Consider the following 27,625-nt stretch of genomic DNA (forward strand, 5'->3'; position numbering starts at 1 on the left):
GGCTCGCACGCTCCAGCGCCGCGTCCCCCGGCCCGGCCCGGCCCCCCCCGAGCCTCTGAAGTGCGGGTGGGGGCGCGGGGGGAGCAGCCGCGCTGGCGGCCGGCCCAGCCCCGGCTTCCCCGCCTCTATATAAACACACATTTGACTTTCTTTTTTACTCAAACTGAACATTTGAGAGGGGCTTTGCCCGGCAGCCCTGCCTCCCTCTTCTTCTTCTTCTTCTTCTTCTTCTTCTTCTTCTTTTCGCTCAAAGTCTGTGAAACTCCGGGGCTAACAAATAAGATATATATTTATAGGGAGATATTTATATGTATAGAGAGAGGGAGAGATAGGGATATAAACCGAGCTGTCTCGCTCCGTGTGTGTAGATACATATATATAGCTATTTAATTCTTCCATCTCTCCAGGTCGTGGCTGAATTATTTTAAGATTTTTTAACTTTTTTTTTTTTTTTTTTAAAATCTCGCTCCTTTTTTTTTTTTTTTTTTTGTAATTCTTTTTTCTTTCCTTTTTTTTTTTTTTTTCCCCTTCTGGTGTGTGTGGCTTTGCCTTGAAAAGCGAGCGGGAGCCAGAGCATCTGCATTTGGACTTTTTTGGGGTCTTTTTTTTTTTCTTCACTCCGGGGCTTTTCTTTCTTTCTTTTTTTTTTTTTTTCCTCCCTTTTTAAATTTTTTTATCATTTTTTAATTTTTCCCCCTCGACTCTTTTACCTCCTCACCCTCGCCCACCCCCTTTCTTTTTGGGGCGCCTCTCGCTTTTTTTTTTTCCCTCCTTAATTTTCCCCTTCCCCCCCCCTCTTTTCGCGCAGCGTGGGGGTGTTTTTTTGCGTTTCGCTTTTTTTTTGTGTGCGTTGTTTATTTTTTTTCCGCCTGTGTCACTCTGTCAAGTTTATCCCAAACAAAGTTTTCAGAGAGCGAGAGCGAGGCGGAGGAGAAACGGCTTTTCGCCTTTTTTTTTTTATTATTTTTTTTTTTATCCTTTTCATTCTCCCCCCACTCTTTCCCCCTGTTGTTTTCCCAACCTGCCAGCGGAGAGAGGGGGGCGAGCCCGGCCCCCCTCGCCCCAAAGACCCCCCAGGCAGCTTTTAACGCGCGCTCCGCAATCGCCCTTTTTTTTTTTTTTTTTATTTTTTTTCCCGGGCGTGCGTGTCGTGTGTGTGGGTGCGAGTGTGGTGCCTGTCAAGGGGCTGTTTCTCTCCCCACCCTCCTCCTCCTCCTTCTTCCAAATATGCTTTTTGCAAGTTTTGATCTCGTCTCGGCACTGGCTACCCTCGCCGCGTGCTTGGTGTCACTGACTTTGCTGCTGGCCGTGTCCCAACAGCTGTGGCAGCTCCGCTGGGCTGCCACCCGCGACAAAACCTGCAAGCTACCAATCCCCAAAGGCTCCATGGGATTCCCTTTAATCGGAGAAACCTTCCACTGGCTCCTGCAGGTAAGGAGGATTCCCCTTCGCTGCCCTCCCTGGAGGTGGGTTGGGACCGGCTTTTTTTTTTTTTTTTTCTCTTTCATTTTTAAGTGTTTGTTGTCGGTTTGTTGGGGGTTTTTTTATTACTTATTCTTTTTTTTTTTTTTTTTAAATTCTCCTTTCTCGATTGCATCATGCGGGTTTCTCGGCGAGCCCGGGGAGGGAGCCGGCGCCCGGGGGGGGGGGTTTGGTGTTGGATGCGGGGGGGACGGAGGGAAAGCCGAGCCGGGCTGGGCTCGCCCCGCGCTGCGCTCCCGGCCGGGCTCCGCGGGGCTCCCCCGCCGCCGGCTGCGAAGGCTCGGGGTCGCCCCTAAGGCTGCCGAACCCCTTCCTTCCTCCCCGTCCTCAGCCGAAATTCTCTCCAAACCCTCGGCTGTGCCGAAGCCCGGGGTGTGGGAGGCAGCCCCGGCTGGATGTGGCTCCTCCGGTTGTGTCCCCCCCCGCTCCCGGGGGGCTCCGTCCCGTCCCATCCGCCTTCCCGGGGCTGCTCCCGGCGGGTTCGCCCGTGGGGGAAAGCCCGCGGAGGTAATCGGGAGATTAACCCGGGATTAACCTCGCTAAACGCCCAACGAGCGGCGGGCGGAGCGGGATCCCCTCGGCCCGCGAGGCGAGAGGGAGACTGCCAAAAAAACCAGCGAAAAAGACCGAAATAAAAGAGGAGGAGAGCGGGCGGGAGGCGAACGGGGGGTTACCCCGCTCCGGGAGGGGAGGGGGGGAGCGGCGAGAACCGCGCTGGGGGCACCCCGGGAAGGATGGGGGGGTTCGCAGCATCCCGGGAGGGAACCCCCTTCTTCCCCCCGAGCTAAACGAGCCCGAGGGTTTCCCGCTGCAGAAAAATAATGCGAATAATTACAATAATCAAACGGGAGCCCCGGCGAGGATGCTCCCGCCTTTCTTTTCATTGACGGAGCCGCCCGGGGCAGGGCAGAGCCCCGGTCCCGGCGGGGAGAGAGCGGCGGCGGCCCCCGGTGTGTCCCCCCCCCTGGACCCCCCCGGCGCCGGGGAAGCCCCGACACGGCGGCCCCGCTGCCCCGCCGGCCCCCCGGCGCCGAAGGGGTTAACGGCACGCTCTCAATAGGGCTTTATTTTTTAAAGAAATTTATCAGATTTTTACAGGGGGACCAGAAAAGGGTTCTCGCTTTTCCACAGGGCTCCGTCCAAACAGAGCGCAGGGCTAAAAATACAAAATTTTTGTATAAATTGGACTCCATTCGAAACTTCTGCCACATAAAGGTCCTCTTTGTGCTGCCCTGGAAATGGTGTACAAATAACTCTTTATTAATGCCACAAAAAGGACTTTAATTATATTTACGCAGATCAAGAAACAGGGTCACCTGAACATCTGAAACCTCACAACCGCGCTTTTGTTTCAAAATAAACACACGCACTCACACCCCAGCACCGCGGCTGCGGCGCTCGCAGCGCCTCTCCCCGCTCGGGATGGGGGGGTTTTTTTGGGGGGACCCCCCCCTCTCCCCCCGCTATTCCTGCGGCTCCGTCCGCCTCTTTGCCGACAAAAGCCCCTGGAGCATGTGGGAAAGTTATTAAACTCCCTGAAATCTGGAGATTTACTTAAGCAAATTGCAGCCTTTCGAGTAAAATCAGCCCGAGAGAGAGGAGAGGAAAAAAAAGGGGGAAGAAAAAAAAAAGAGAGAGACGAAAAAAAAGAGGGGAAAAAAAGGCGGGGGGGGGGGGGAAGGAAGGAGGGAAAAATTGCGGGGGGGGGAGGGAAAATAAAAATACGTTTAAAAGTGATTGGGAAGGTAAAGGGAGGAGGAAGGGGGGCGGAGGGCACCGACCCCCGCCGGGCTGCGGGAGGAGCGGGCGGGCAGCGCCGTCGGAGGGAGCGGGGCCGCGCTCGGCTGGGAATTCCGGGGTTGCCCCATTTCTAGACCCCCCCCCATCCCATCCTTGTTACCCCCCTAAACCCCCCCCCTCGCTGTCCCCGCCGCGGGGGTGCCGTGGGGTAACACCGACCCCCCCCCAAAACCCCGACCCACCCCCGCAGGGCTCCTGCTTCCAATCTTCCCGGCGGGAGAAGTACGGCAACGTCTTCAAGACGCACTTGCTGGGGCGGCCGCTGGTGCGGGTGACGGGGGCGGAGAACGTGCGGAAGATCTTGATGGGGGAGCACCACCTGGTGAGCACCGAGTGGCCCCGGAGCACCCGCATGCTGCTGGGACCCAACACCGTGGCCAATTCCATCGGCGACATCCACCGGCACAAGAGGAAGGTGAGCGTCGCCACGCGAGACGAGCCGGGGAGGGGACGTGGGGGCGCGAGTGGGGCGTGGAAACACCTTCCCTTCTTCCTTTCTCTTCTTCTCTCCTTCTCCCTTTTTCCCATTCTCCCTTTCTTCCCTTCTTTCTTTCTTCCTTCTCCCCCTCTCCTTCTTCTTCCCTTTTCCCCTTCTTCCCTCCTTCTCTTTTTCCCTTCTTCCCTCCTTCCCTTCTTCCCTGCTTCTCTTCTTCCCTCCTTCTCTTCTTCCCTCCTTGCCTTCTCCCCTTTTTCCCTTCTTCCCTCCTTCTCCCCTTCTTCCCTCCTTCTCTTCTTCCCTCCTTCCCTTCTTTCTTTCTTCCTTCTCCCCGTCTCCTCTTCTTCTCTCCTTCCCTTTCTCCCTTCTTCCCTCCTTCTCTTCTTCCCTCCTTCCCTTCTCACCCTCATTTCCCTTTTTCCTCTCCCTTTCCCTTATTTTCCCTTTCCCTTTCCTCCTTTCCCTCCTGCCGGGGGGGGAGTCCCTCTTGGGCTCCCCCCACGATCGTTGCTTTGAGGAGTTTAAAGGGGCGCGGGGGGGGCACACGAGGGGGCTCTGCTGAGGCGAGGGGTGTTGCCCCTCTCCCCCCTCCATCTCCCCCCCTCCCCGTGCCCGGTGCCACGCGTGGGGGGGGGGCACTGCGGGGGCAGCGGGGCCCGGGGGGGCTCTTAAAAGGGCGACGAACCCGGTGGGCAGAGGGTGGGCTCAGAGGGGAGGGGAGTCCCCCGGAATGTGCCCCCCCTTTGCAGGGACACCCCTCGGGGTTCCTCTTGCCGGGGGTGGTCTGGTGGTGCCGAGCGTTCCCTCGGATCTCAGGGAATTTGGGGGCCTCGGGATGAAGCACGAGGGGGGACTGAGCCGGTTTGGGGGGGGGCTGAGACCTTCTTGCGTCGCCCCCTCGGTGGTCTGGGGGTGAGACCCCCCCTCTTGCAGCCCCCACGGCGGGTGGGGAGCACAGGGCAGCTGGTTTTGGGGGTGCTGAGCCCCGGCAGATGTGGGGTTGGGGTCCTCGTGTCCCCCCCGTGGCAGTGGTGACACTGGTGGAAGGACTGGTGGTTCTGCCACCCTGCCCTCCACAGGACAGGCTCTTTCCCAGCTGGATGAGGGCAGGGAGCGGATTTGGGATGGGGAGGTGTGTCCCCCATCTGTGCAGTGTGGAGGCAGCAGTGCTGGCACAGGCAGCCCGTCCCCAGTGCCACCAGAGCGTCCCCATCCCTGCCCCGGGGCCGGGTCCCTTCTCCTCTCTGCTCCAGCAGGATTTCCTATTTTGGTGTCTGTAAAATCCCTTCCAAACCCTCTTTGCTCCTGGGGGACACGATGAGAAAACAAACAGCACATGACACCCATTAGTCGCATTTTTCACTGTGACACCACAAGAAACACCAGCACCGTCCCTCCCAACCCCAAACTCCACGAACCCAGCGCCTGCAATTTGGGAGTTTTTTTTCCTTGAGGAGGGAGGTATTTTTTCCAGCCTTGCTGTCCAAGAGAAAGGGCAGGAGTTCACGGGGCTGCCTCCACCAGGGAGCAGAATTTGGGGCAGGACTGGGATGTGGAGAGCGATGGATTTTCCTCGGCAGCAGCTTTGGCTCCTGTTTATTTCCCATCGAGGGCTCAGGCAGCGATTTGAAGGTGTCTCTGTGCTCCTTCCCTGCTTCTTTTTTATCCCTCTGCACAGCAAGATTATTCCTTGCTACTGGAAAGTGGCCTTTGCTTGGGATCTCCTTAATAAAACCACGGAATTCAGCCCTCAGGAACAGACTCAGGGGAGGCCAGGAGAGTGTGGGTTATGGGAATGGGGGCATGGAAAAGGGAGTTCTGACCTTTGTGGGATCCTGGTTGGTTTGTAATTTGTCCCACAGCTCAGGTGGGCACTGCCAGCCCCAGGAAGGAGCAGTGCCAGCAGCACAGAGCAGGGACAGCCTCCCTCCCTCCACAGTTCTACCTGGTGTCCTCACTTCGGTGTTTTTTCCTAGTGGGAAACACGTGTCCCACCCTAAGGTGGGAAAGCAAATGCTTTCGGAATTTTCTGAGTCCAGAAGCTGGTCTGGATCTCGTGAATCTTCTCCTCAAAGCCCTTTTTCCTCCCTGATTAGGTATTAGATATTGGGAAGGAATTCCTGGCTGGGAGGGTGGGGAGGCCCTGTCCCAGGTTGGGCAGAGAAGCTGTGGCTGCCCCTGGATCCCTGGAAGTGTCCAAGGCCAGGTTGAAGCAACCTGGGCTAGTGGGAAATGTCCCTGCTCATGGCAGGGAATGGAACTGGATGATCTTTAGATCCCTTCCAACTCAAACCATTCCATAATTCCGTGGTTTTTGGCATTACACACAATCCCAAGCTGGCAAGGATCCTAATTCCTCTTTAAGGGGTGGCTAAAGCCTCCTGGGAACAGGTATTCCAACAAAACACTGTCCCAGGATGACCCTTTCTCCTGCTCTCACACCTTTGCTTCGAGCTCCAGCCAACCTTTCCAAACACTTTCCCTGGATCAGCAGCTCTGGGGACGCTCCAGCAGCTCATTATTCTTTAATCTTCCTCTTTCATTGTCGTGAGGTTGAGAACATGGGACTGAGCTTGGGAAATCAGGGGGATTATTCCCATTTCTTCACTTGATCTCCTCTTAATTACCACTTTTGGGAGCTGAGCATCTCGTGCATCACTCCCGATCCCCGAGGAATCGCTTCTCCCCTACAACCCACCCCTTGCCCTGCATTCAGAGCACCCAGAGATCAGGTGAACCTGCTTCTGGAGGGGAGAAAATCGAGCATTTTGTTCCTGTCAAGACTCAGATGACCAGATGAAAGCTTTTTCCAGGCCAGGTGCCTTCTCCCTGCCTGTGTTCGTTAACCCCGAGCTTCTGTTGCCGTTAAATTGGCTTTTAACTCTCCCCACCCTGAGGCTCTGAGAGGTCCAAGGAGAAAGAACTCAGATCACATTTAAGATTCAAGGTGCAGGCTTTAATTTGTACCTCCCTCTTGACCTGCTGGAGAACTGAGCAAGGAACTTGTTGGGCAGAAGGCAGGTCTTTCCCAGAATTCACCAACTTTCCTAGTAAGGATTTTAGTTCTAAGAAGAACTTTAAAAGAATCGGAGCAGCGTGACAGCTCCAGGCAGGAGAGCAGTGGGACTTCCTGGGAAGCCTTTTTTGGTGGCTGGTGATTCAGTTTAAAGCACTCTGGGGCTTTCTGGAGCAGCAGTTCCATCCAGCTCTCCCATTCTGGTTTGTGCCTCATCTCTGAGCTCGAGCCTTCACGGGTTCTTTTCCCTTTCTCTGGTCCTGCCAGGAACTGAGGTGTAATTTCTCAGGAGATCTCGGGATTTTAGCAACACTTTCCTTGTTTTCACCCTCCAGCCACTGGGGTCACCTCTAGCTCTTGTCCAACCAACCCTTCCATGGCCAACAGCTCTGCTAAGTCCTTGTCATCCTTCCAAAAGCATTTCTTTGCAGCAGCCCTGGCAGACAGACCCTCTTTCCTCCTTCCCTGGCAGAGGAGCCGTGGTCTCCTCCCGGTGGCACAGATTGTCACCGAGATGGGGAGATGAGCTCCAGCAAAGAGCTTGAAAACCCAACATGTTCTTGCAGGAGGTTCCTGGGAGCTCGCCAGGAACCGGCTGCTTTGCTGCTCCATGTGTTTTCCAAGGAGCTTTCCAAGGAGTTTTAGCTCTTCGGTGTAACTTCGGGATCAGCAAATCGCGGCTCTCGGATGTGCTGTAGGACACTTGGGGGGGGTGATGGGATGACTCAGTCTCTGGAGCTCTTTCTCTCAGGTTTAAGTTCCCTATCTCAGCTGGTTTTCAGGATCCTACACAGATTCATTATCCCATTCCATAAAGGGGGGTGAATCTCCTCTTCTCGGGGCTCCCAGGAGCGTTAATCCCATGGGTGCTGATAAAGGACTCGGAGGTGCACGTGTAGAAGGTGCTCAGGAGGAGCAAAGCCACATTGACTTGGCTTTCCCATCCCCAGTTTATTAAATCTCCCCTCCAGGAACCTGTCAAAGTTCATAGAAATTGAGGAAAACATCTCCCTTTTTGGGAAATGAACTTTACAGTTATTAGAGAGGGCGTGGAGTCAGCTGGGAGCAGGGATGTGCCAGTGGGGTGGGATGGAGGGGGAGAGCAGGGATGGCCTGGAGTCAGCTGGGAGCAGGGACGTGCCAGTGGGGTGGGATGGAGAGTGGGAGCAGGTCTGGCCTGGCTCAGGGGGGTCACTTTGTGGCAGATGTCACCTCGTGGGCTCTGCCCTTGGCCTCAGATGGAGCTGGGAGATAAGAGCAGTTTACAAGGGGTAAATAAAAGCGACTCCAAACTCAGCCACTCTCCTGAGATAAATGTCCATGGAGAGGCTGTTCCTGCTGGGTCATGGAGTTGATGTGTTGGAGTTGGTGTTGGAGAAGGACCTGGGCCACCCCTGGGGCAGCTCCTCCCTCCATGGTGGCATTCCTGTCTGAATTGGCCTCCCAGGTGACTCACAGGAGTGACCCCGTTGTCCTGGCTCAGCACGGACAGTCTTTGGCTTTTGGGAGGTAGATCCCTGTCCCTCCCCACCACAGGGAAGGTGCAAATCATCCCTTGGGCTCAGAGGGATGGGGTGAGCAGGGATGGACCTGGCTGAGGCTGCTCCTGCTCCAATCCCCAGAGCTCTCCCCATCCTGCTGCGGGTTTGGAGGCCCAGCCTGGTTGTTCCCTCCACCCTTCAAGCACAAGTGCTGTGAGGAGAGGCTGAGGGAGCTGGGGCTGTTCAGCCTGGAGAAGAGGAGGCTCAGGGGAGACCTCCTCACTCTCTGCAACTCCCTGACAGGAGGGGGGAGCCAGGGGGGGTTGGTTTCTTTTCCCAGGCAACCATCAGCAAGACAAGAGGGCTGGGTCTTGAGCTGTGCCAGGGGAGGTTTAGGTTGGATATCAGGAAGAATTTCTTTGCAGAGAGGGTGCTCAGCCATTGGAATGGGCTGCCCAGGGAAGGGGGGGATTCTCCATCCCTGGAGGTGTTTAAGGCCAGACTGGATGTGGCATCAGTGCCATGGGCTGGGAACCACAGCGGGGTTGGATCAAGGGTTGGACTTGATGATCTCAGAGGTCCCTTCCAACCCAGCTGGTTCTGTGATTCTGTGATTCTCACATCTGTCCTTGGAGGCATCTTCAGCTCCCATTTCCACCCACAAATCCCGGTGGGATCAGTGCATCAGCCCAGGCTTTGGGAATGTCAGTCCCTGGGTGGGTCTGAGCCGTAAGGAGGGCCGAGCAAACCCCCTCTTAGGCCTGGCCTAGCACGGGTTTTATGGGATTAAGGCTGGAATTCAGCAGAGAGGGAGGCACTGAGGTGCCCCTGAGGGACCTCACCATCTCAGTGGAGGAGGAAATGGGAATTGGGAATGGCCAGGACTCACAGCCCCGGGGCCAGGAAGGAGATTCCCGGCGCAGGATCCGGGGAAGGTGGGACTCAGACTTTCCCTGGAAGCCTCCAGCCCTGGCAGGGCAGCACCAGGCTGGTGTCCCAGCCTGGGAATCCCAAAATAGGCACAGCTGGCTTAAAAAAAGGCACAGGGAGAACAAAATCAAAGCTCTCCTTGGGCTGGGGAGACATCCCAGAGGCCGAGACTCCGGGAGGAAGCAGACAGTGGAGCTGGAGGAACGGCCTGGTTTGTCTCACTGTCCAAAACTCCATCACTCATTAACACACCACAATTAATGTTCTGCCTCGCAGGCACACGAGTGTTGAGCTTATTAGCACCAAGTAGAAAGGTCTGAGGCTTTAATATCGTTTGCAAGAGGATTAAGAACACAAAAGGGGCCATAAATTTACGGCCAAATATAAACCAGCTGCTGTGGGCTGGCCTGGGGAGGGGAGGGAGGCGAGGATGGGGAGAGGGGTGGGAGGAGGAAGGAGGGATGGGAAGCACTGGGAATGTACCTTTCCCTACAAAAAACCATCAACCAGGTTGTTCAGAGGGGGTTTTTAGGGGTTTTTTCAGTGTTTTTAGGGTTTTTTTTCATTTCCATTGGAGGGAGGGAAGGATGGGGATGGGAAGAGGGGTGGAGGAGGAAGGAGGGATGGGAAGAGGAAGGAGGGATAGGAAGCACTGGGAATGTACCTTTCCCTACAAAAAACCATCAACCAGGTAGTTAATAGGGGGTTTTTTTAGGGTTTTTAGGGGGTTTTTCAGTGTTTTTAGGTTTTTTTCCATTTCCATCAGAGGGAGGGAAGGATGGGGATGGGGAGAGGGGTGGGAGGAAGAAGGACGGATGGGAGTAGGAAGGAGAGATGAGAAGTACTGGGAATGTACCTTTCCCTACAAAAAACCATCAACCAGGTTGTTCAGAGGGGTTTTTTAGGGTTTTTTTCAGTGTTTTTAGGGTTTTTTTCATTTCCATTGGAGAGAGGGAAGGATGGGGATGGGGAGAAGGGTGGGAGGAGGAAGGAGGGATGGGAGGAGGAAGGATGGATGAGAAGCACTGGGAATGTACCTTTCCCTACAAAAAAACATCAACCAGGTAGTTAAGAGGGGGTTTTTAGTGTTTTGGGGTTTTTTTTTAGTGTTTTTAGGTTTTTTTCCATTTCCATCAGAGGGAGGGAAGGATGGGGAGAGGGGTGAGAGGAGGAAGGAGGGATGGGAGGAGGAAGGAGGGATGGGAAGCAGTGGGAATGTACCTTTCCCTACATCAACCATATTGTTAAGAGGGGTTTTTTTAGTGTTTTTAGTGTTTTTTTCCATTTTCACTGGAGGGAGGGAAGGATGGGAATGGGGAGAGGGGTGGGAGGAGGAAGGAGGGATGGGAGGAGGAAGCCGAGATGAGAAGCAGTGGGAATGTACCTTTCCCTACAAAAAACCATCAACCAGGTTGTTATGAGGGATTTTTTTAGTGGTTTTGGGGTTCTTTTAGTGTTTTTAGGTTTTTTTCCATTTCCATCAGAGGGAGGGAAGGATGGGGAGAGGGGTGAGAGGAGGAAGGAGGGATGGGAGGAGGAAGAAGGGATAGGAAGCAATGGGAATGTACCTTTCCCTACAAAAAAAACATCAACCAGGTTGTTAAGAGGGGTTTTTTTAGTGTTTTTGGGGTTTTTTTAGTGTCTTTAGGGTTTTTTTGCATTTCCACCCAAACCTGCCGCCCCACTCCGCGTGTAAATCCCACGGTGGAATAGAAACCATTCCCTGCCATCTGAGCCCCCCCAGATTGCATCAGCCCTCTCAGGTGGGCTGAATTCCAGCTGCCATGGGCTGGCCCCGCTCCAGCTCGGTGTGTCCACGTCAGGCTGCTGCCCTGGGAGCTTTAATCCGTGGGCAAAAGCCTCTGGATGCAGGGAAAAGGCTCCCATTGATGGAGAAGGGCTCCTGCCCGTGGTCTGGGGGAAGGATTTGTCAGCTGGGTTGGCTCATTGACTTTAGACCAAGCAGCCCTGTCATCTCCAGGGGTGTAAATCCGGGCTAATTCCAATGGATTAAAAAGAAAAAAAGGAAAAAAAAAAGGCTGAGTGGAGGCTCCTGGCTGGAAAACCAGGATTTTGTGGGTTTTTCGTGCTCCTTCCACCCCAAAATGCCCTGAGAGCTCAGGGCCTGCTGGGAGGAGCTGTGCTGTGTGATACCCTGAGCTGGGGATCCAAAAAGGGGGATTTTCCACCTTCCTGTGTCATCCAGGAGGGGAGATTTTCGGCAGGTGGAACCCCTCCTTGAGCCGGGTGGAACCGGGTGCAGGTTCCACGTCAGGGTGGGAATGGGGGATACCAGGGGCTGATCCCAGAGGTGGGAGGGTGATTGAGGACTCGGGATCCCTCCTCCCCTGTGTTTGCACAGCTTTGTGTCTTCACTCCACCCTCCTCCATCCTTCCAAGCGGCTCAAACCACCCGTGGTTTGGAAATATCCCGCTGGGAAAAGAGAGCTTTGGGATAACGGGATAAGGGTGCTCTCCGTTGCTCTGCCACTAAATGTGTCCATCCACCAGCTTGTTCTTCAGCTTCCTTCTCCTCAGGGAAGGAGAAGGGGTTGCCTTAAACTGGGATCATCTTCTTGGGCGGCCTTGGGTCGTCTCAACCCTTGTCATCTCCTCCCTGGGCTTGGTTTGAAGCTCAGAAGAGCTTTGACCCTCGCTGATGGTCTCCAGGAGCTCACCAGGGACATCTCAGCCCCATCTCAGGTGTGTCTTCACCCCCAGGGAGGTCTTGCAGGACCTTACTCAGGATTTTGTCGGCAGAGCTGCGGGAGGAAAGGCTTTTCCAAGACTTTTTCCCCTATTTCTGCCTCTTGGTCTCTTGACCGTGCGCTCTGGAAGGTGTATTTCTTTCTTTGGGATGGATCATGGAGTGGGTGTTTCCCTCTCAGCCCCTCTGGGAAGGTGGCCACCCCTCACCCAGCTCCACTCCCAGCTTCTGGAACTCCTGGCAGGAGCAAGGACTCGGTGCTCCCACGGAAGAGCACTTGGGCTTGGTTTCTTTCTAGGTCTGGCTTTGTCTCTAGGAGAGCCCCAGCTCTGGGTTAGTTAAACCTGGGGGACCCTTCCCTTTGGTCCCCTCTCCGTGCTCCAGGGAATGCACTGGGCCAGGAAAATGGGGATTTTCTCCTACTGTCTCTTTTCCATTGGTGCCAGAGGTGGATGGGACACTACCCCTGCTGCCTGGGAAAGCTGCTTCCCTCCCCTTCAGCTCTGGGAAGACTCATCCCCACACCACAGATCTGGGATTTGGTGTGTGGTTTAAACTTAAACAGGGGGTTGGAACTAGATGGCCTTTAAGGACCCTTCCAACCCAGCCCATTCCATGATTCTGGAATCCCAGCTCACCCAACCCCTGATCCTCTTAAAGGGCTGCTCTGACCTGCTGGGATTGCAGGATTTTCCTTCTCCAGGGCTCCAAAGGCACCAGTCACAGGAGTGGGTGCATGTCCTGTTATCCCTCCTCTTGGCCAGTTGATCCCACCTTTCCAATCCCTTCTCCCTGGCCACAGCTCCCATTCCATGGATGGGATACCTTCCTTTTCCCTCCCGTGTTCCATTCCCTCCTCAAAGAGCGGTGACAACACAGGTTGATTTTTACCCTCCTCAAACCCAGGGATAAATGGGAAGAGGACACTTGGAGCAGCACTTCCAAACTGACAAATCCCAGTGTCTTTTGGTATTCCCCTAAACTGGGCTAAGAGGCCTCAATGGTTGTGTTTTCCTGCTGCTGGAGCCGTTTGGAGACACCGGGAAGTTTTGCAGAGGGAATGCTGAGACACACGTGGGGTGTCCTGCTTGTCCTTGCTCTCCCTGGGCCAACAGAGCCCCTTTATCCCAAAATCCTTAAAGGGTTTGGGATCAGAAGCCTCCCATGCCAGGGGGAGGGTTTGTAGGGGAGATGCTCGAACGTGGAGATTTTTAATTGTGGGGAAATGCGGCGCTTGGGCTCATTTTTATCCGGAATTTGACCGGAAGTAAGAAATCCTGGAGTTTCCCTGACCTTTTGTTTCTTTTTAAACATTAAAAAATCAGGGATCTGGGCGACCCTGAGAGGGGCACGTTCATCCTAACGTGGCCCAGGGATGCTGGAATGATCTTTGCTTTTTTTTCCAGCACGTTTTTTTATTTCCTGAGAACCGTTCAAGTGTTTGTGCCTTTTGCCTTTTGTTCCTTTCCTTCAGCCTGGATGCTCCAGAGTTACCAGACTCCCTTTGGAGACAGGTTGGAGCGTTCCTGAGGGTTTGCTGGGAGGATTTGCTGCCTTCAGCTCCCCCAGGACACCCCTCTGTGCCCCGTGTGCTGTGCCGTGCTTTGCCGGGCAACCCCAAAATTCCTCATTTTGGGTGCTTGGCACCCGAAACTTGGCTTTTCCCTCTCCCTGGGCCTGGATTCCTCCATGAGGGAGCATGGCAGGAGACCATGGAGCAGTCCCTGTGCTCTGTTTTTAGGATGGGGAGAAAAGGAACCAATTCTTTGCTGTGCGTTGCAAGGTCAGAGTGTCGGGGCAGCAGCAGGATTTTATGGAAGTCTTCCCTCCTTGTGGTGCCTTCCCAATTTTTTTGCTGCGTTTTCCCTTTGTTCCTGCTCCCAGTACCTGCACAGCTTCTTGCCCACAAACCCTCTCATCCCTCTCCAAAACCACCAGGGTTTCCAAGCCCTCTGGAGCACGGGCCGGGGAGAGGCAGACATCCAGGCTAACGTGGCAACAGGACAAGGCTGGGACGAACCCCCTGGAAATGTTGGAAGGATTAGTGTGTGTCCAGGTCGAGGTGTTGCTTTGGATGCTTCCTGGCACATCCAAACCTCCAGCAGGGGCCAAATTCCTTCCTTGAAAACATTTCCTCGCTCGTTGCGCCTTCGTCGGGTGGGGCCGGCGCGGGCTGGATGGGATGCAGGTGGCTGATCCCAAAGTTTTCCTCCTGGAAAGGAGGAATGTGATGCTCCCTTCCCTCTTGGCTGTGCTGATGGGCCGGGGGGGAGCGAAGGGGCCTGAAAATCGTGGATGGCAAAAGGCAGGGAGCGATTCCGGTGCTCGGGGTGGGAAGGCTGGGCTGGCACCAGGGAGGGGAACACGACGGAAAACATCATCCCTCTCCATCCCAACCATGAAACGAAGCCTTTTCCACGCGTGGAAAACCTGTGTGGAAGCTCAGTGAATTCCCTTGAATTCCCTCTCCTCCTTGCTGTGGTTTAAGGATGGGGCTGGGGGATTCTCCAGCTGGGACCGGGGGCAGTTTGCTGTCACTTAGAGCTGAAGCTGAGGCACTGAGAAGGAATTTTCTGCCTTAGGAAAACCATAAATCTCGAAATATCCTTTTTCCACTGCGAGGCAGACTCGGAAGGTTCCAGCCAGGCTCGCTGGGTGGTGGTGTCTCCCTCAGAGCAGCGCGAATAAATACCCTTGGACAGACCAAATCCCCAGATTTGGCTCTTTTGGGAGGTATCACAGCGTGAAAAAAAACCCGGGGGCTCCTTCCAACATCCCCAAAAAGTCCTGGCTACCGCCCTGGCACTGCTGCGAATCCCCGTGGCCGAGCGGCCGCCGCGGCCGCATCTCGGTGTTAACAAAGCTGAGCATCCCCTCAGAGACGATTTTGCCTCTTGGCAGCGCTGGAACGACTCTTTATTTTTTTTGCCTCGGTTCCCCTTGGCTCTGCCCGGTTTCTCTCCCGCGAGCGGCCGAGGAGGAGCTCGGCTCGGCCTCACTAGAGGGCGCAGGAATTGTAGGCTTGGGAAAAACGCGCGCGCGGCGGGGAGGAGGAGGAGGTTCGTCGGGGGAAAGAAAAAAAGTTGGCCGCCTCTTCCTCCTTTTTAATCAACTGGAAAGATGCAGGGTTGAACTGGAGGTGACTGGAAGGGGATCCAGACTTGTGTCTGGCCGGGGAAGGATCTGCTGACATGTGGGATTAGGCGGCGTGGAGCGCGGCGGCGGCGAGCGGACGGGACGGCGAGCGTGGCCGGGAGCTTCGGGCTCGGGCAGACGTGGGGTGCAGCCAGCTGGAGGAGCCTCGTGGCAGAAGGAGAGCTGGGAAAAGAGCGAGAAAAGGGGAAAAAAAAAAATCCACCTCGGCCTCCCAGCGTTGAGTGCTCCCCCTTTTTCGGGCTGGGCAGGTGTTGTGTTGGCCTCAGTCGGGGCCCGGTCTTCTCTTCCAGGCTGTGTCCTCGCTGCACATCCATCCCTGGGGCAGACTCTCTCCTCTTCTGAGGGTCTGGAGGGTGTGAATCCATCCCTGGGATTGTTCTCTATGCCACAGCAGCAGTTTGGCAGCCTGGGACCAGAGACTTGTCCTTTTTTTCAGGGTGCAGGGAGTCCCCAAGCACTGTGGCAGTGCCAGGAAGGATGAGGTCAGGAACCCCGAGGGCCACCTCCAGCAGGATGGTGGCTCCACTGCAGCCTTGGCACTGCCAAAGCAGAGGCTGCCCCCTCATCAGCTGGGGAAACGGAGTCCCAAGAAGCATTTGGGGAGCGTGGGGCGATTCACTGGGAGCCTCTGCCCTTGTCCCAACTCCTCAGCAGGGATACAGGGCAGTGCCAGCCAGATGGGGCAATACCCACGTCCTTTCACCAGCCCCTCTGAGCAGCTCTGTCCCAGCTCTCCCGCTGCACCAAAGCCCGGCGTCCCGCTCGGGTCCTCCAGCATCCATCCCTTTCCCGGCTCCCTCCACACCTTCCCCCCCCCCCCTCCAACAACGGAGCGGGCTCAGCTTTAGCACCTCCGGCTTTCCTTTCCCGAGCGGCTGCTTTTCCAGCGCCTCAGCCCGAGCACCGCTTGCCCTTTCCAGGCTTTAAAAATAGCAGGAGGAGCGCGGGGAGGCGGCGGCGGCCGCCCCGTCTCGCGGCCCCGCCGTGCTCTCGCCGCCCCGCTGTTCATTCACTCGGTTCATTCATCCCCGCTCCGTTTCATTCATGCCTTGGCTCGCCGTGGCCATCCGGGCACGGCATCTGTCTGCGGCCTCTCGGGCTCCGGGAGGTTTTTTTTCCCTCCCCCCACCGCCCCCGTTTGTTGGCCGGGATTTTTCCGCGGGGAGCTTTTCCTCGGGGCTCAGCCCGAGCCCCGGAGCGCCGTGAAGCGGCTCTTGTGGAGCCTCCGGCGCGGGGCTGCGAGGGGGGGACGGGGCTGTTATTTCACCAAACAAACTCCCGGCGAACCGCCCGTGCATTAGCAATGAGGGGTCGCAGCCAGGAAAATATTACCTTTCCCTTTGAGTGCTGACTGTGGAGGAAATTCTCACATTTACAGCTCCGGCGAGTCCGACGCTCATGGAAAAGAGGGGGCGGCTTTGATTTCGCTCCCCTCGTCGGGTTGATAACTTTGCAGCCCCCCCACCTCGCCTCGAGCTCCCCCCCCTCCCCTTCCTGCTCTCCGGGGGGACCCGGCCACCCCGCTGGAGGCTCCCTCCTGGAATCCTGCTTTAATTTGATTTTCCCGGAGGCCTGGCATGCGGCGCTGCGTGTGCGTCCTGCCCCGTGTGTGTGTGTCTGTGTGTCTGTGAGTGTGTAGGTTAACGAAAAATAAACAAACAGCACTTTTTTTCCCTCCGGTGCTCTCCGGGAGGGATGCGGCGGGAATGCCGATGAAAGCGCGTGCTGTGGGAAGGGACATTCCTGGCATTGCTGAGCTCCTCGTGCAACGCGTGGGCCCGGGCCCAAATTGGAGGAATTGGAGGAAGGAGCCGTGAGCGTCGGGGACCTGGGGAGGCCCCGTTGCTGCTCAGTGTTTACTCGCAGAGCTTAAATTAATGCTGTCTGCTGACATCAGGGGTTCTTTTTTTTTTTTTTTCCCCGGATTCCCAAGGAAACCGAGGCCGGGTGCGAGCGCAGCCTCTGCGTACGTGCGTGTCCCTCCTCGCCGCCTGAGTTCAGCCAGATTCCACAGGGATCCCAAAAGCTGCGGGATAATTAGTTTACTTAATTTTACATCCGTTGAGAAGGCGGTCGATGGGCGGGAGGAATCAATGGGGAGAGAAAAGCCTGGGTTTGTCTGTGTGGCTGCACAGCCACGTCAGACAGGAGAATCCCCAGGGGAGAGATGTTCTGGTAGCACCCGAATCATGGGGTGGATATCACTGGGATCTGGGAGACGTGGAGCTGTGGGAAAAACCAGCTCTATCCATCCACTTTTCCCTCCCATCTCTGGTTTGCTCCGTTGTTGCCCAACGTTTGTGGTGGCTCTGGTGAGGATCTCTGGAGGATCTGGCAGCTGATGTTTCTCCATCAACTCTATTTTTTGGCAGACTTTTTTTTGGGAATTGATGATCCTGGGTGATGAGTTCTGGCTGATGATAAGCACAGGACGTTTTTCGTGGTGCCCTGGGTTGCTGTAAAAAAACCCTCTCCTCGCTCCCTTTTCCGCAGGTTTTCTCCAAAATCTTCAGCCACGAGGCGCTGGAGAGTTACCTCCCCAAGATCCAGCTGGTGATCAAGGACACCCTCCGTGCCTGGAGCAGCAACCCCGAGCCCATCAACGTGTACCACGAGGCGCAGAAGCTGACGTTCCGCATGGCCATCCGCGTCCTGCTGGGCTTCCGCATCCCCGACGAGGAGCTCGGCCGCCTCTTCGAGGTCTACCAGCAGTTCGTGGAGAACGTCTTCTCCCTGCCCGTGGACCTGCCCTTCAGTGGCTACAGGAGGGTGAGAGATCGGGGATGGGTCCCCCACCAATCTGGGGTTAAGGGGGTGGTGGTCGATCCGCCCCTCTCCGGGTTCTCCTCGCCCTCCGACCTCTAGGGATGAGTCCGTTTGGGGTTTGGTGGAGAAGAAGAAAAAGATCTGTCCGTTGAGTGGTTTGTTGCAGAATACAATCAGGACTGGCCCAAATTGAATTATTTTTATTCAATTTTTATTTTATTCGAGTGTATTTTTATCTCGCTCGGCGATTTTCCCGCGTTTTTGTAGTTTGTGGGACCCTTCTCCTTTTAATTCCCGCCCTGTCCCTGCAGCTCAGCAGCTCAGCAGACCTTCTAATTCCAAATACCATTCTAGTTTTTTGATGGATGATGCAGAAAGAAAACATACCAAAAAATCACAGACCAAAAAAACCAAAAAAACCCCCCAAAAACCAAAACCTTTTTAATATTTTTTTCACGGGGAATTTTGGCAACAGAAATTCCGGGGAGGTTCAAATTTATTTTTGTGATATCACTGCAATTTTTTTTTTTTTTTTCACTGATATTTGACCACGTAGATGAGCCCAAGCACTTGCAAGCCCTGAAGCACTTGCAGGAGCAGGTTAACCCAGTGCAGCTGCACTCCCATAGGAATTGCTTTACTGGGACCAGGTGATAAAACTGCTTGGGAAGACCATTATGCTCCTGGGGAAGAGGATCCTTTGGGATGAATTGGCTTTCCTTTGAGAGGCAATTTTCCCAGGGGCTGCCACGCATCCCAGGGCGAGCCAGGGGCCTGTGAACTGGTGCAGCACTGGGGCTCCCACAGCAGACCTGTCATTTACACCTAGGTGCTGATTACTCCTGCCTGTAATCTCAGCTCCTCGGGCTTTACTCCTCCTGCCCAGGGAACCACCTCAGCGTCTTTATGCTCCTCTTTGAGCGTCTGCAATCGCGCTTTTATTACTCAGCCACGTTGTCCCGGGGATGGTGCTGGTGGTGCTGGCGTGGGCTGATGGTTTCCTGCTCCACAGGGAATCCGGGCACGGGAGACACTGCAGAAGGGGCTGGAAAAAGCCATCCAGGAGAAACTGCAGAACACGCAGGGCAAGGACTACGCCGATGCCTTGGACATCCTGATAGAGAGCGGGAAAGAGCACGGGAAGGAGTTGACCATGCAGGAGCTGAAGGTAAAGATCTCCCCGTGGACACCTTGCCGTGCTCGGGGGCTCCCCCGAGAGCAAGGCTGAGCTGCTCCAGGGAGGAATTTTTGGGGCAGAGCTGGGATGGTCAGGGGATCACAATGTGTTGGTGGAGCTGCAGGTGAATCCTGGTCTGGTGGATTACGGTGCCGACAAACCAGTTGTTCCGTTTGCAGGTTGTGCTCAGCCCTTTCTAGAAAGAATTTCGTAGAATTGTGGGATCATGAAGGTTGGAAGAGACTTCTGAGGTCATCGAGTCCAACCTGTGACCCAACACCCCCATCCCCACCAAACCAATATCATGAAATGGTTTGGGTTTTGAACACTTCCAGGGTTGGTGACTCCACCACTGCCCTGGGCAGCCTGTTCCAGTGCTTGACCACTCTTCTCTTCCAGTGAAGAAATTTTTCCTGATGTCCAACCTGAACCTCTCCTGGCACAACTGAAGCTTTCAGCCCTGACCAGCTTCACCCCTTGCCCCCTTCCCCTTCCACGGTGCCTCCTTTGCAGGGCATGTGAGCCCTCAGCAGGTTGTTCCCTGCAGCAAGGTCAGGGCAAAAATTGTCCATGATGTGCTGTCAAGATCCATCCTCAGGGCTTTTTCTCCATTCTGTCTGGTCCTCAGCATCCTCTGAGGCTTTGTGGGAAGCTTCCCATGGTGGTTTTCCCAGCCCTGACCCTGCACAAAGAGTGATCTTGCAGTTAGACATGAGCAAGCTGTGGCTGCCCCTGGATCCCTGGAAGTGTCCAAGGCCAGGTTGGACGGGGCTTGGAGCAACCTGGGCTAGTGGAAGGTGTCCCTGCCCACGACAGGGGGTGGGACTGGATGATCTTTGAGGTCTTTTCTGACCCAAACCATTCCATGATTCTGTGACTGTGACTGATTGTACCCTCATGAGGTAACTTGGCCCCTTTGGACCTTAAATCCTTGGTTGAGCGGCTGTTTTTTGGGAGATGTTGTGGCTACCCCATTGCTGGAAGTGTCCAAGGCCAGGTTGGACAGGGCTTGGAGCAACCTGGGCTAGTGGAAGGTGTCCCTGCCTGTGGCAGGGGCATGGAATGAGATGATCTTTAAGGTCCTTCCTACCCAAACCATCTATGGTTCAATGCCCAGGCTGGAGAGCTGTTGAGTACTAAGATGGCCCGTGGCAGCCTCTGTGCCTGACCCGTGACATTCCATGGACGCTGCCCTACCTGTCCACACTCTCCTCTCACCCTGGCTCTTCCCTTGTCTCCCAGGATGGCACCCTGGAGCTGATCTTCGCCGCCTACGCCACCACGGCCAGCGCCAGCACCTCCCTCATCATGCAGCTCCTCAAACACCCCCGAGTGCTGGAGAAGCTGCGGGAGGAGCTCAGGAGCAAAGGGATCCTCCACAACGGCTGCATCTGCGAGGGCTCCCTGCGGCTCGACAACATCAGCAGCCTCCACTACCTGGACTGTGTCATCAAGGAGGTGCTTCGGCTCTTCACCCCCATCTCCGGCGGGTACCGGACGGTGCTGCAGACCTTCGAGCTGGATGTGAGTGCTGAGGGACACGGGGGGCAGGGACTGAGCTCTGCACTGGGGGGACCAGGGACAGCACCCAGGGAATGGCTGGAGCTGTGGCAGGGTCAGGTTGGATCTCAGCAAAAGGTTCTTCCCCCAGAGGCTGGTTGGGCACTGCCCAGGCTCCCCAGGGCAGTGGGCACAGCCCCAAGGCTGCCAGAGCTCCAGGAGGGTTTGGCTGATCCTCTGGGGCACAGGGGGGGACTCTTGGGGCTGGGCCTGTGCAGGGCTGAGGGTTGGGCTGGATGGTCCTTGGGGGTCCCTTCCAGCTCAGGATGTTCTGGGATCTGTGAAATCCTGGCTGGGCTGAGCTGGGTGGAAGGAGATGCCTCCCCTCATGTTCATGGTCCTTTTATTTGTAGAAGGGGAGTGAGGTACTGACCAGCAAAACAGGTTGGAAAATCAGCTTAGCCAGGATGGTGGAGACATTCCTGACCAGGACAAGGCAGGATTGGGATTGTCCTCCTCTTACATGTGCTCTTTGAGCTGTGCAGGACACATTTGGCTGATCCTCTGGGGCACAGGGTGGGACTCTTGGGGATGGGCCTGTGCAGGGCTGAGTGTTGGACTGGCTGATCCTTGTGGGTCCCTTCCAGCTCAACATATTCTGGGATTCTGGGATCCCTCTGGAGTGCAGCTGCACCGTGAGCTCCCCAAACCGGCCTTTCACTTGTTGGAAATCTTACTTGAGCCTGGCTTAGATGAGACCTCAGAGAGGATAAATTAGGCCCTGCTAGTGATGGGAGATGGATTTGCCCTGGATTCCTCAGGAATCTGGCTCATGGCAGGGAAGGAGGGGACGGGTGTGAAGCTTCAAAGCTCGACCCATGACAAGTGTTTGACGCCAAAATCCCAGCTGGGGTGTGACAAGGGAAAGGTTTACTGCAAAGGGCATCTCCAGGCTGCTGGATGACAGGGGGATTACTCACCACCGTGGCTGGAATTTCCTACCAGCAAAACAAAACCTTCAGGCCGGGCTCGGCGCTGTAAATCCTCCTAAGGCGGCGATTTGAGTCAGAAACCCTTCAAAGTGCTCAGGGGATGATAAATCCGCCCCGATTCTCATCGCCCAGGCCCTGACATGAGTGTTGGGTGTGTGGGGCTGACAGGCAGCGGGGTGTGGGATGCTCTGGGGTGCTCTGGGAGGGCTGGTTGGCACGTGGGGCACGGCGTGGATGTGGGAGAAGCCGCTTCCCTCTGCTCGGGGGTTCCTGGTAGGAGACTCCTGCCAGTGACCACAAAGCAATAAATAGCAGTAGATCATCCCGTGGGTCCCTGGGATAGAGGGAGGAGTAAATCCAGGATTCCCATCCCATCTCCAAGCCCTTTGTGCTGCGCTCTCTGGTTTTCCTTTAAATCTGCGCCACGTTGGAGTAACAAACCCAAAGGAATGGGAATAAGCAGGGAAAACTGTGAGAGTGGTGAGGCCCTGGAACAGGTTCCCAATGTCCAACCTGAACCTCCCCTGGCACAACTGAAGCTTTCAGCCCTGACCAGCTTCACCCCTTTCCCCCTTCCCCTTCCACGGCTCCTCCTTTGCAGGGCCCGTGAGCCCTCAGCAGGTTGTTCCCTGCAGCAGGGTCAGGGCATAAATTGTCCATGATGTGCTGTCAGGAGCCATTCCCAGGGCTTTTTGTCCATTCTGTCTGGTCCTCAGCATCCTCTGAGGCTTTGTGGGAAGCTTCCCATGGTGGGTGTCCAAGCCCAAGGAGTGATTTTGCAGTTAGACATGAGCAAGCTGTGGCTGCCCCTGGATCCCTGGAAGTGTCCAGGGCCAGGTTGGATGGTGCTTGGAGCAACCTGGGCTAGTGGAAGGTGTCCCTGCCCACGACAGGGAGTGGAACTGGATGATCCTTAAGGTCCCTTCCAACCCAAACCATTCCATGATTCTACGACCGATTGTACGAAAACAAAGCGCCTTTATCTTGTCCTTCCGCTCCCTCTCTGCTGACGGTAGAGTTTGACCCACTCTGCTTTTCTCTCCCCCCCTTTCCCGCCTCTCCACAGGGTTTCCAGATCCCCAAAGGCTGGAGTGTGATGTACAGCATCCGGGACACCCATGACACCGCCCCGGTCTTCAAGGACGTGGACGTGTTCGACCCCGAGCGCTTCGAGCAGGGCCGGAGCGAAGACAAGGACGGCAGGTTCCACTACCTCCCCTTCGGAGGAGGAGTACGGACCTGTCTGGGGAAGCACCTGGCCAAGCTTTTCCTCAAGGCCCTGGCCATCGAGCTGGCCAGCACCAGCCGCTTCGAGCTCGCCACCAGGACTTTCCCCAAAATCACCCTGGTGCCCGTGGTCCACCCGGTTGACGGACTCAAGGTCAAGTTCTTCGGACTGGATTCCAACCAGAACGAGATCCTGGCGGGGACAGACGCCATGCTGGGGGCCACCGTGTAACGCCCACGCCGCGGCGGCGCCAGGGACGGAGGGGCGGGGTGGGGGCGAGGGATGGACAGGAGGGGAGGAGAGAAAGGGCTGAGGAGCTTCTCCACCACGCAGAGCCTCCGGATCTCGGGACTTTTCCCCCCCCCTCTCCCCCCGGGTGAAGCTGCCGAAAGCCTTCTGCTCTTCCCGTGGAAGGGGCGCGGAGAAGGTGTTTTTTTCGGGGGATGCCGTGGCGCGCCTCGGTTCGTCCGGAAAGGAGGGAGACCCGCGGAAAAACCCGAGTCGAGCTGGGATGTCTGACCGTACACAGTATCTAAATATTATAAATATATATATATAAATATCTATAAAACACTTCTGCTGCGAGGAGGAGCGCTGGCGAAGGCCCGACTGCGGGGAAGGCTTTGGAAATCGGCCGAGGGTCGGAGGTCTGGTGTCCCGGGGCGGCTCCCGGCTGACCTCTGATCTTCCTTTTAACAGTGTTAAATTAGCTGGTGATAACAGTGTTTCTTTGGTTTTATTTTTTTTTTTGAGGTTTTTTTTTGTCCCTTTGTTTGGTTGTGTTGTTTGTTCCGGGGCGTTGGAGGCTTTCCTTGGTGAGGGGGAGACAAGAGGTGCCCGTTCCCATCCCCTCTCCCGCTGGTGCCGGGGCAGGCTGGGAAGGGGCCGAGGGGGGAGCTGTTGTTTCAGACCGAAAAACCCTGTGGTGTCTTGTCCAGGGCTGGACAAGTCATCCCTCTGAGGCCTTGGGCACATTTGCATTTTGCAAGATGCGTTTTGGGGGGCTCTGGATAAGGGGGGGAATGTCCTTTTTTATTTTTGGTTTTTTTTAATCTCGTTGAGTTTCCTGCTGCTGCTACACGGCCTGTGTGCACCGTTCCCCCGGCACAGCCCCTCCCCAGCCGGGCAGAGCCACCTCTTTTGGGAGCATCTTTGGTGTCTTTGCTCTCCCTGGAGGTGCAGGCACCACCCTCGGGGCTGCAGGGCCCCAACCACGGCTCCGAGAGCTCCGGGGTGCTGAGCAAAGCCAAGCTGCTCCTTTGGGTGCATCCTCTTCCACAGGAGGCATTGGCATGGAAGATGATCCCTCTAAATAAGCCAGCACACACTGCTTGTCTCGTGTCTGGGTTGTGGTTGGTGATGGCAGAGCTCAGCAGGGAGGAGAGGGGCTCTGTGTCCGCCCCATCCCACCACTAGCCCAGGAGGAGGGCCCTGCCCAAAGCTTCTGCGGCACAAGAGAGCGGCCACCGAGAGGTATCTCAGCTTTGGGTTTATTTGAGTTCCATTTCTTGCATGCCAGAGGTTTCTGGGTCAGGTTTGAGGTGGGTGGGTTGTGTTGAAGGGGAAGAAAAGCCCCCTGAGTGTCTCGGCGGGTGTTTGGTTCACACCAGAGCCAAGCACCGGGCTGGGAGATCCCTCTTGGACTTGAGGCAGCTCTGTCCAGCCCCACTCCCATCCCATCCCATCCCATCCCATCCCATCCCATCCCATCCCATCCCATCCCTTCCCTCCGAGGTGGAAAGGACAACACAAGGACCGTGGCCGAGACCTCTCCTGGCCATGACGGGAGGAGATCTGGCCCTTGGGTGGGCAGCTTGGCTTTCAGCTCCAGAGGTGTCCAGAGAAGTCCGAGGGGTTGGGATAAGGAAGGGGAAGGGGCAGGTGTGGGTTTGCCAGGTGGCTTTGCGGGTCGTGCCTCTTGGGAAGGTCGAAGGGAAGTGTGAAGGGAGCGCTGGGGAGGCTGCCCTTGCCAGCCCTTGGTGGGGGCCGGGAGGAGGGAGGCAGGTTTGGAGCCAAGGGAAGCACTTGAGGTCGGATTTGCCGTCAGCCAAGCTGCCAAATTCCACCCCCCTCCCAGGAGCATCCCAGTGGATCATTTCCACACTCACCACGGGGTGCTCAGCTTGATTTAACCCGAAAGAAACCCCCCAATCTTCCAGGAGATGCCATTCCCATCCAGACCTTGCCTTCGGGGTGGTGACACAGCCAACCCAAAAGGAAGGTCTCAGGAGCCTCTGCGTGCACCAAATCCCTCAGGCAGAGGCTCGGCTGGTTTTTCCAGGCTGGAAATTCGGAGTGGGACGCCACCAGCCGAGATTTCAGGCGTTTCCTTGTCCCCGACGGAGAGAAAACTTTCCCGGTGATAAAAGGATGGCAGCCAAAATCCCAAAGGGATTAAACACAAACCTGAGCCCAGTGGGAAGGGGGGGAATCTCCCAGGGACAAACATTTCGGGAGAGGCGATGGCAGTGGAGGTGTCCTTGGTCTTTGGGGACCAAGGATGAGCTCTGGCAGGACCTGGGGACGAGGGAAGGAGGTGGATGGTCCAGAGGGGGAAAACCCATCACCGGGTGCTCTCCAGGATCCCCCTTTTCCATCTGAGACCCACGCTTGGGATAGAGGAGGCCGGGAAAAGGGGAAAGCCTGAGAAAGGGAACAACAAGCTTAGAAGGTCTGGTTAAAGCTCCAGAGAACAAAACCTCTGGGGTAGATTTTTCCAGAAGGGCTCGGTCCTGCTTGTTCTGGTGGGGAACCAGTGAAAGAGGTTTGGCTGAAATTTTTCTTTTAACTTCCAAGGTCATTACAAAGTGAAAACCAAACATTGCTTTTGAGTGAGTGGTTGATTGGAGAGAGGTAATGTAAGATGCAGACATCCATTATATATATATTTACATCATGTGTATATATAATGTTTGTGTGGGTGAGTATTTAATCCGGGCAGAAGTTAAGTCAGGCTTTGTTTTTTTTCCATTCCTAACTAATATAACTTGACTAAAAAAGAAAAAAAAAGAGAAAAAAAAAGAAAAAAAAAAAGTTGCTGCAGTGGGTTTGCAGAATAAAGCACTTTGAATCTCAGAATTGTTTGTTTTTTGGTTGTTGTTTTTTTTTTTTTCTTAGCACAGTCCAATTTGCTATAATATTATTTTATACACAAATTTGTTTTTTGGTTTTTTTTTTTGGTCTGTCTTTATAAACTATTATAAGTACTATTTTTGTTATAATTCAAAATAGATATTTAGTACAAAGTTTTTGCTGTTAAATATTTGTTATTTAGTAAAATATGATTTTTTTTTTTCTCTTTATTGTAAACGTTGTCCGGGGGAAAAAAAAAACCTATTAATATGTTTTATCGCATTTGTTTTTAATATTAAGGGGAGGAAAAAAAAAAGAAAAAAGCACTTGTGGGGTTTTTCATTATGAAATCGGTGCCGTGTGAACATGTGTTTCAGTCATGTGGTTTTTAATATGTATATAATATTATGTGTTGCATATTAAAATGAATGTTGTGTATTTTGTGATCTTAAAATAAAAGAAAAAAAAAAAAACAACCCAAAATAAATAATCCACGTGGCTATTTTATAGACCCCCATAATAAAAAGAGTTGGGTCTCCAAAGATTTATTTTTTTTTTCCTGTTTCATCTTCCCTGGAAGGGCTTGTGGCCTCCTGGTTTGGGGGACCGGGGGGGACAAGACCCATCCTGGGAACTGGGAAAGTGGGATTTTGGCATCCATCGACCTCCCCGAGCAAAGTGGATCCTCTCTGGTGGATTTGGACCCAAATCCGGGAAATCCCACTTAAAAAATTTAAGAACAAACATTTTTCATGGCGGGGATGGTCAAACCGAGGTCACAGAGGCACAGAAGGTGCTGAGCTGGAAGGATATTCCACAGGGATCGTCACATCCAGCTCCTGGCCCCGCACAGGACCAGCCCCAAGAATCCAGGGATGAGGATCTGCATCCCTGGAGATGCTCAGAGCCTGCCTGGACACCTGTCCTGAGCAGCCTGCCCGAGGTGTCCCAGCTCTGAGCTCCACCCCTGGGCTTTGGGGAGCTCCAGGACACCCAGTTTGTGCCCAGACCTTTTCCCTCTTCCCAGCAAGAGCCAGAGGAGGGAAGGGAAAGGGAAACATTCCAGTGGTGTGTGTCCTGGTCCTGGCTGCTGGTTCTGGCACAGGAGAACACCAGGGGGTGAAGAACATCCCCCCAACTCCTGGTTGCACTGGATGGGGGGCAGGACAGGGCAGGACAAACTTCCCAAGGGCATCCCAGGTGGGAAGGAGCCTGGGATGGGCAGCGGGTCTGCTGGGAGCAGGCAGGTTGTCCCCAGCCCTCCCATCATCTCCCATTTGGGCTCCTCCAGCCAACCAGCCCCGTGGCAAACCCTTGTCCCGGAGATTTCTGGGAGCAGGGATCGCTCTGAGCTCCTTAAACCGACGGAATTTCAGGGAATTTTGGCCCTGGGAGGTGGGAGGAAGAGCTTTGTGTGAGTTGTGACAGGACAAGCTACTGGTGGGAGCTTCAGCTGTTCCAGAGGGGAGACGGGGTGGGCTGGGAGTGCTTGGAGTAATTAGGTAATTACCGAAGTAATTGGCTTCTGCCTCCTTCCCCTTTTCCCTATAAATAAAGGGATAGAGGCCTGGCTGTGATGGGAGTGTTGGAGAACAGGATGTTGCTGCTCTGCAAACCCTTCCTATGATGACATCCCGAGGCAAGTGAGGGCTTGGAGGAATTAATAGAACTTTGCTCTTGGCTGGAAAATATGACCGTGCAACCCGAGGCTGTGTCCCTTCGGAGCAGCCAGAGGATCTGAGGCTCCTTTCCCTCCCTCTGGAGCTTTGTGGCCGCGCTCTTTCCCTTCTCCTGGACGTGTCCTGCCAACAACGGTTTCGCCGCGTCCCTCGCCCAAAATTCACCGTGTGCTTGTGCCCTGTCACCTCCCCGGCCACCCCTC

At 55.0% G+C, this 27,625-nt stretch overlaps 1 protein-coding gene across 1 annotated transcript; it reads left to right on the forward strand.

Annotated features, from left to right (window-relative positions):
* Positions 1-26,219, forward strand: LOC135413663 (cytochrome P450 26B1). The gene is made up of 6 exons (XM_064653618.1): positions 1-1,431; positions 3,473-3,697; positions 17,502-17,777; positions 18,787-18,942; positions 20,194-20,475; positions 22,510-26,219. The coding sequence occupies exons 1-6, from the start codon at positions 1,228-1,230 to the stop codon at positions 22,900-22,902; spliced, it is 1,536 nt and encodes a 511-aa protein (XP_064509688.1). The 5' UTR covers positions 1-1,227; the 3' UTR covers positions 22,903-26,219.
* Positions 26,220-27,625: the final 1,406 nt, after the last annotated feature.

This window comes from Pseudopipra pipra, chromosome 4 (assembly GCF_036250125.1).
Source record: "Pseudopipra pipra isolate bDixPip1 chromosome 4, bDixPip1.hap1, whole genome shotgun sequence".
Classification (NCBI taxonomy): domain Eukaryota; kingdom Metazoa; phylum Chordata; class Aves; order Passeriformes; family Pipridae; genus Pseudopipra; species Pseudopipra pipra.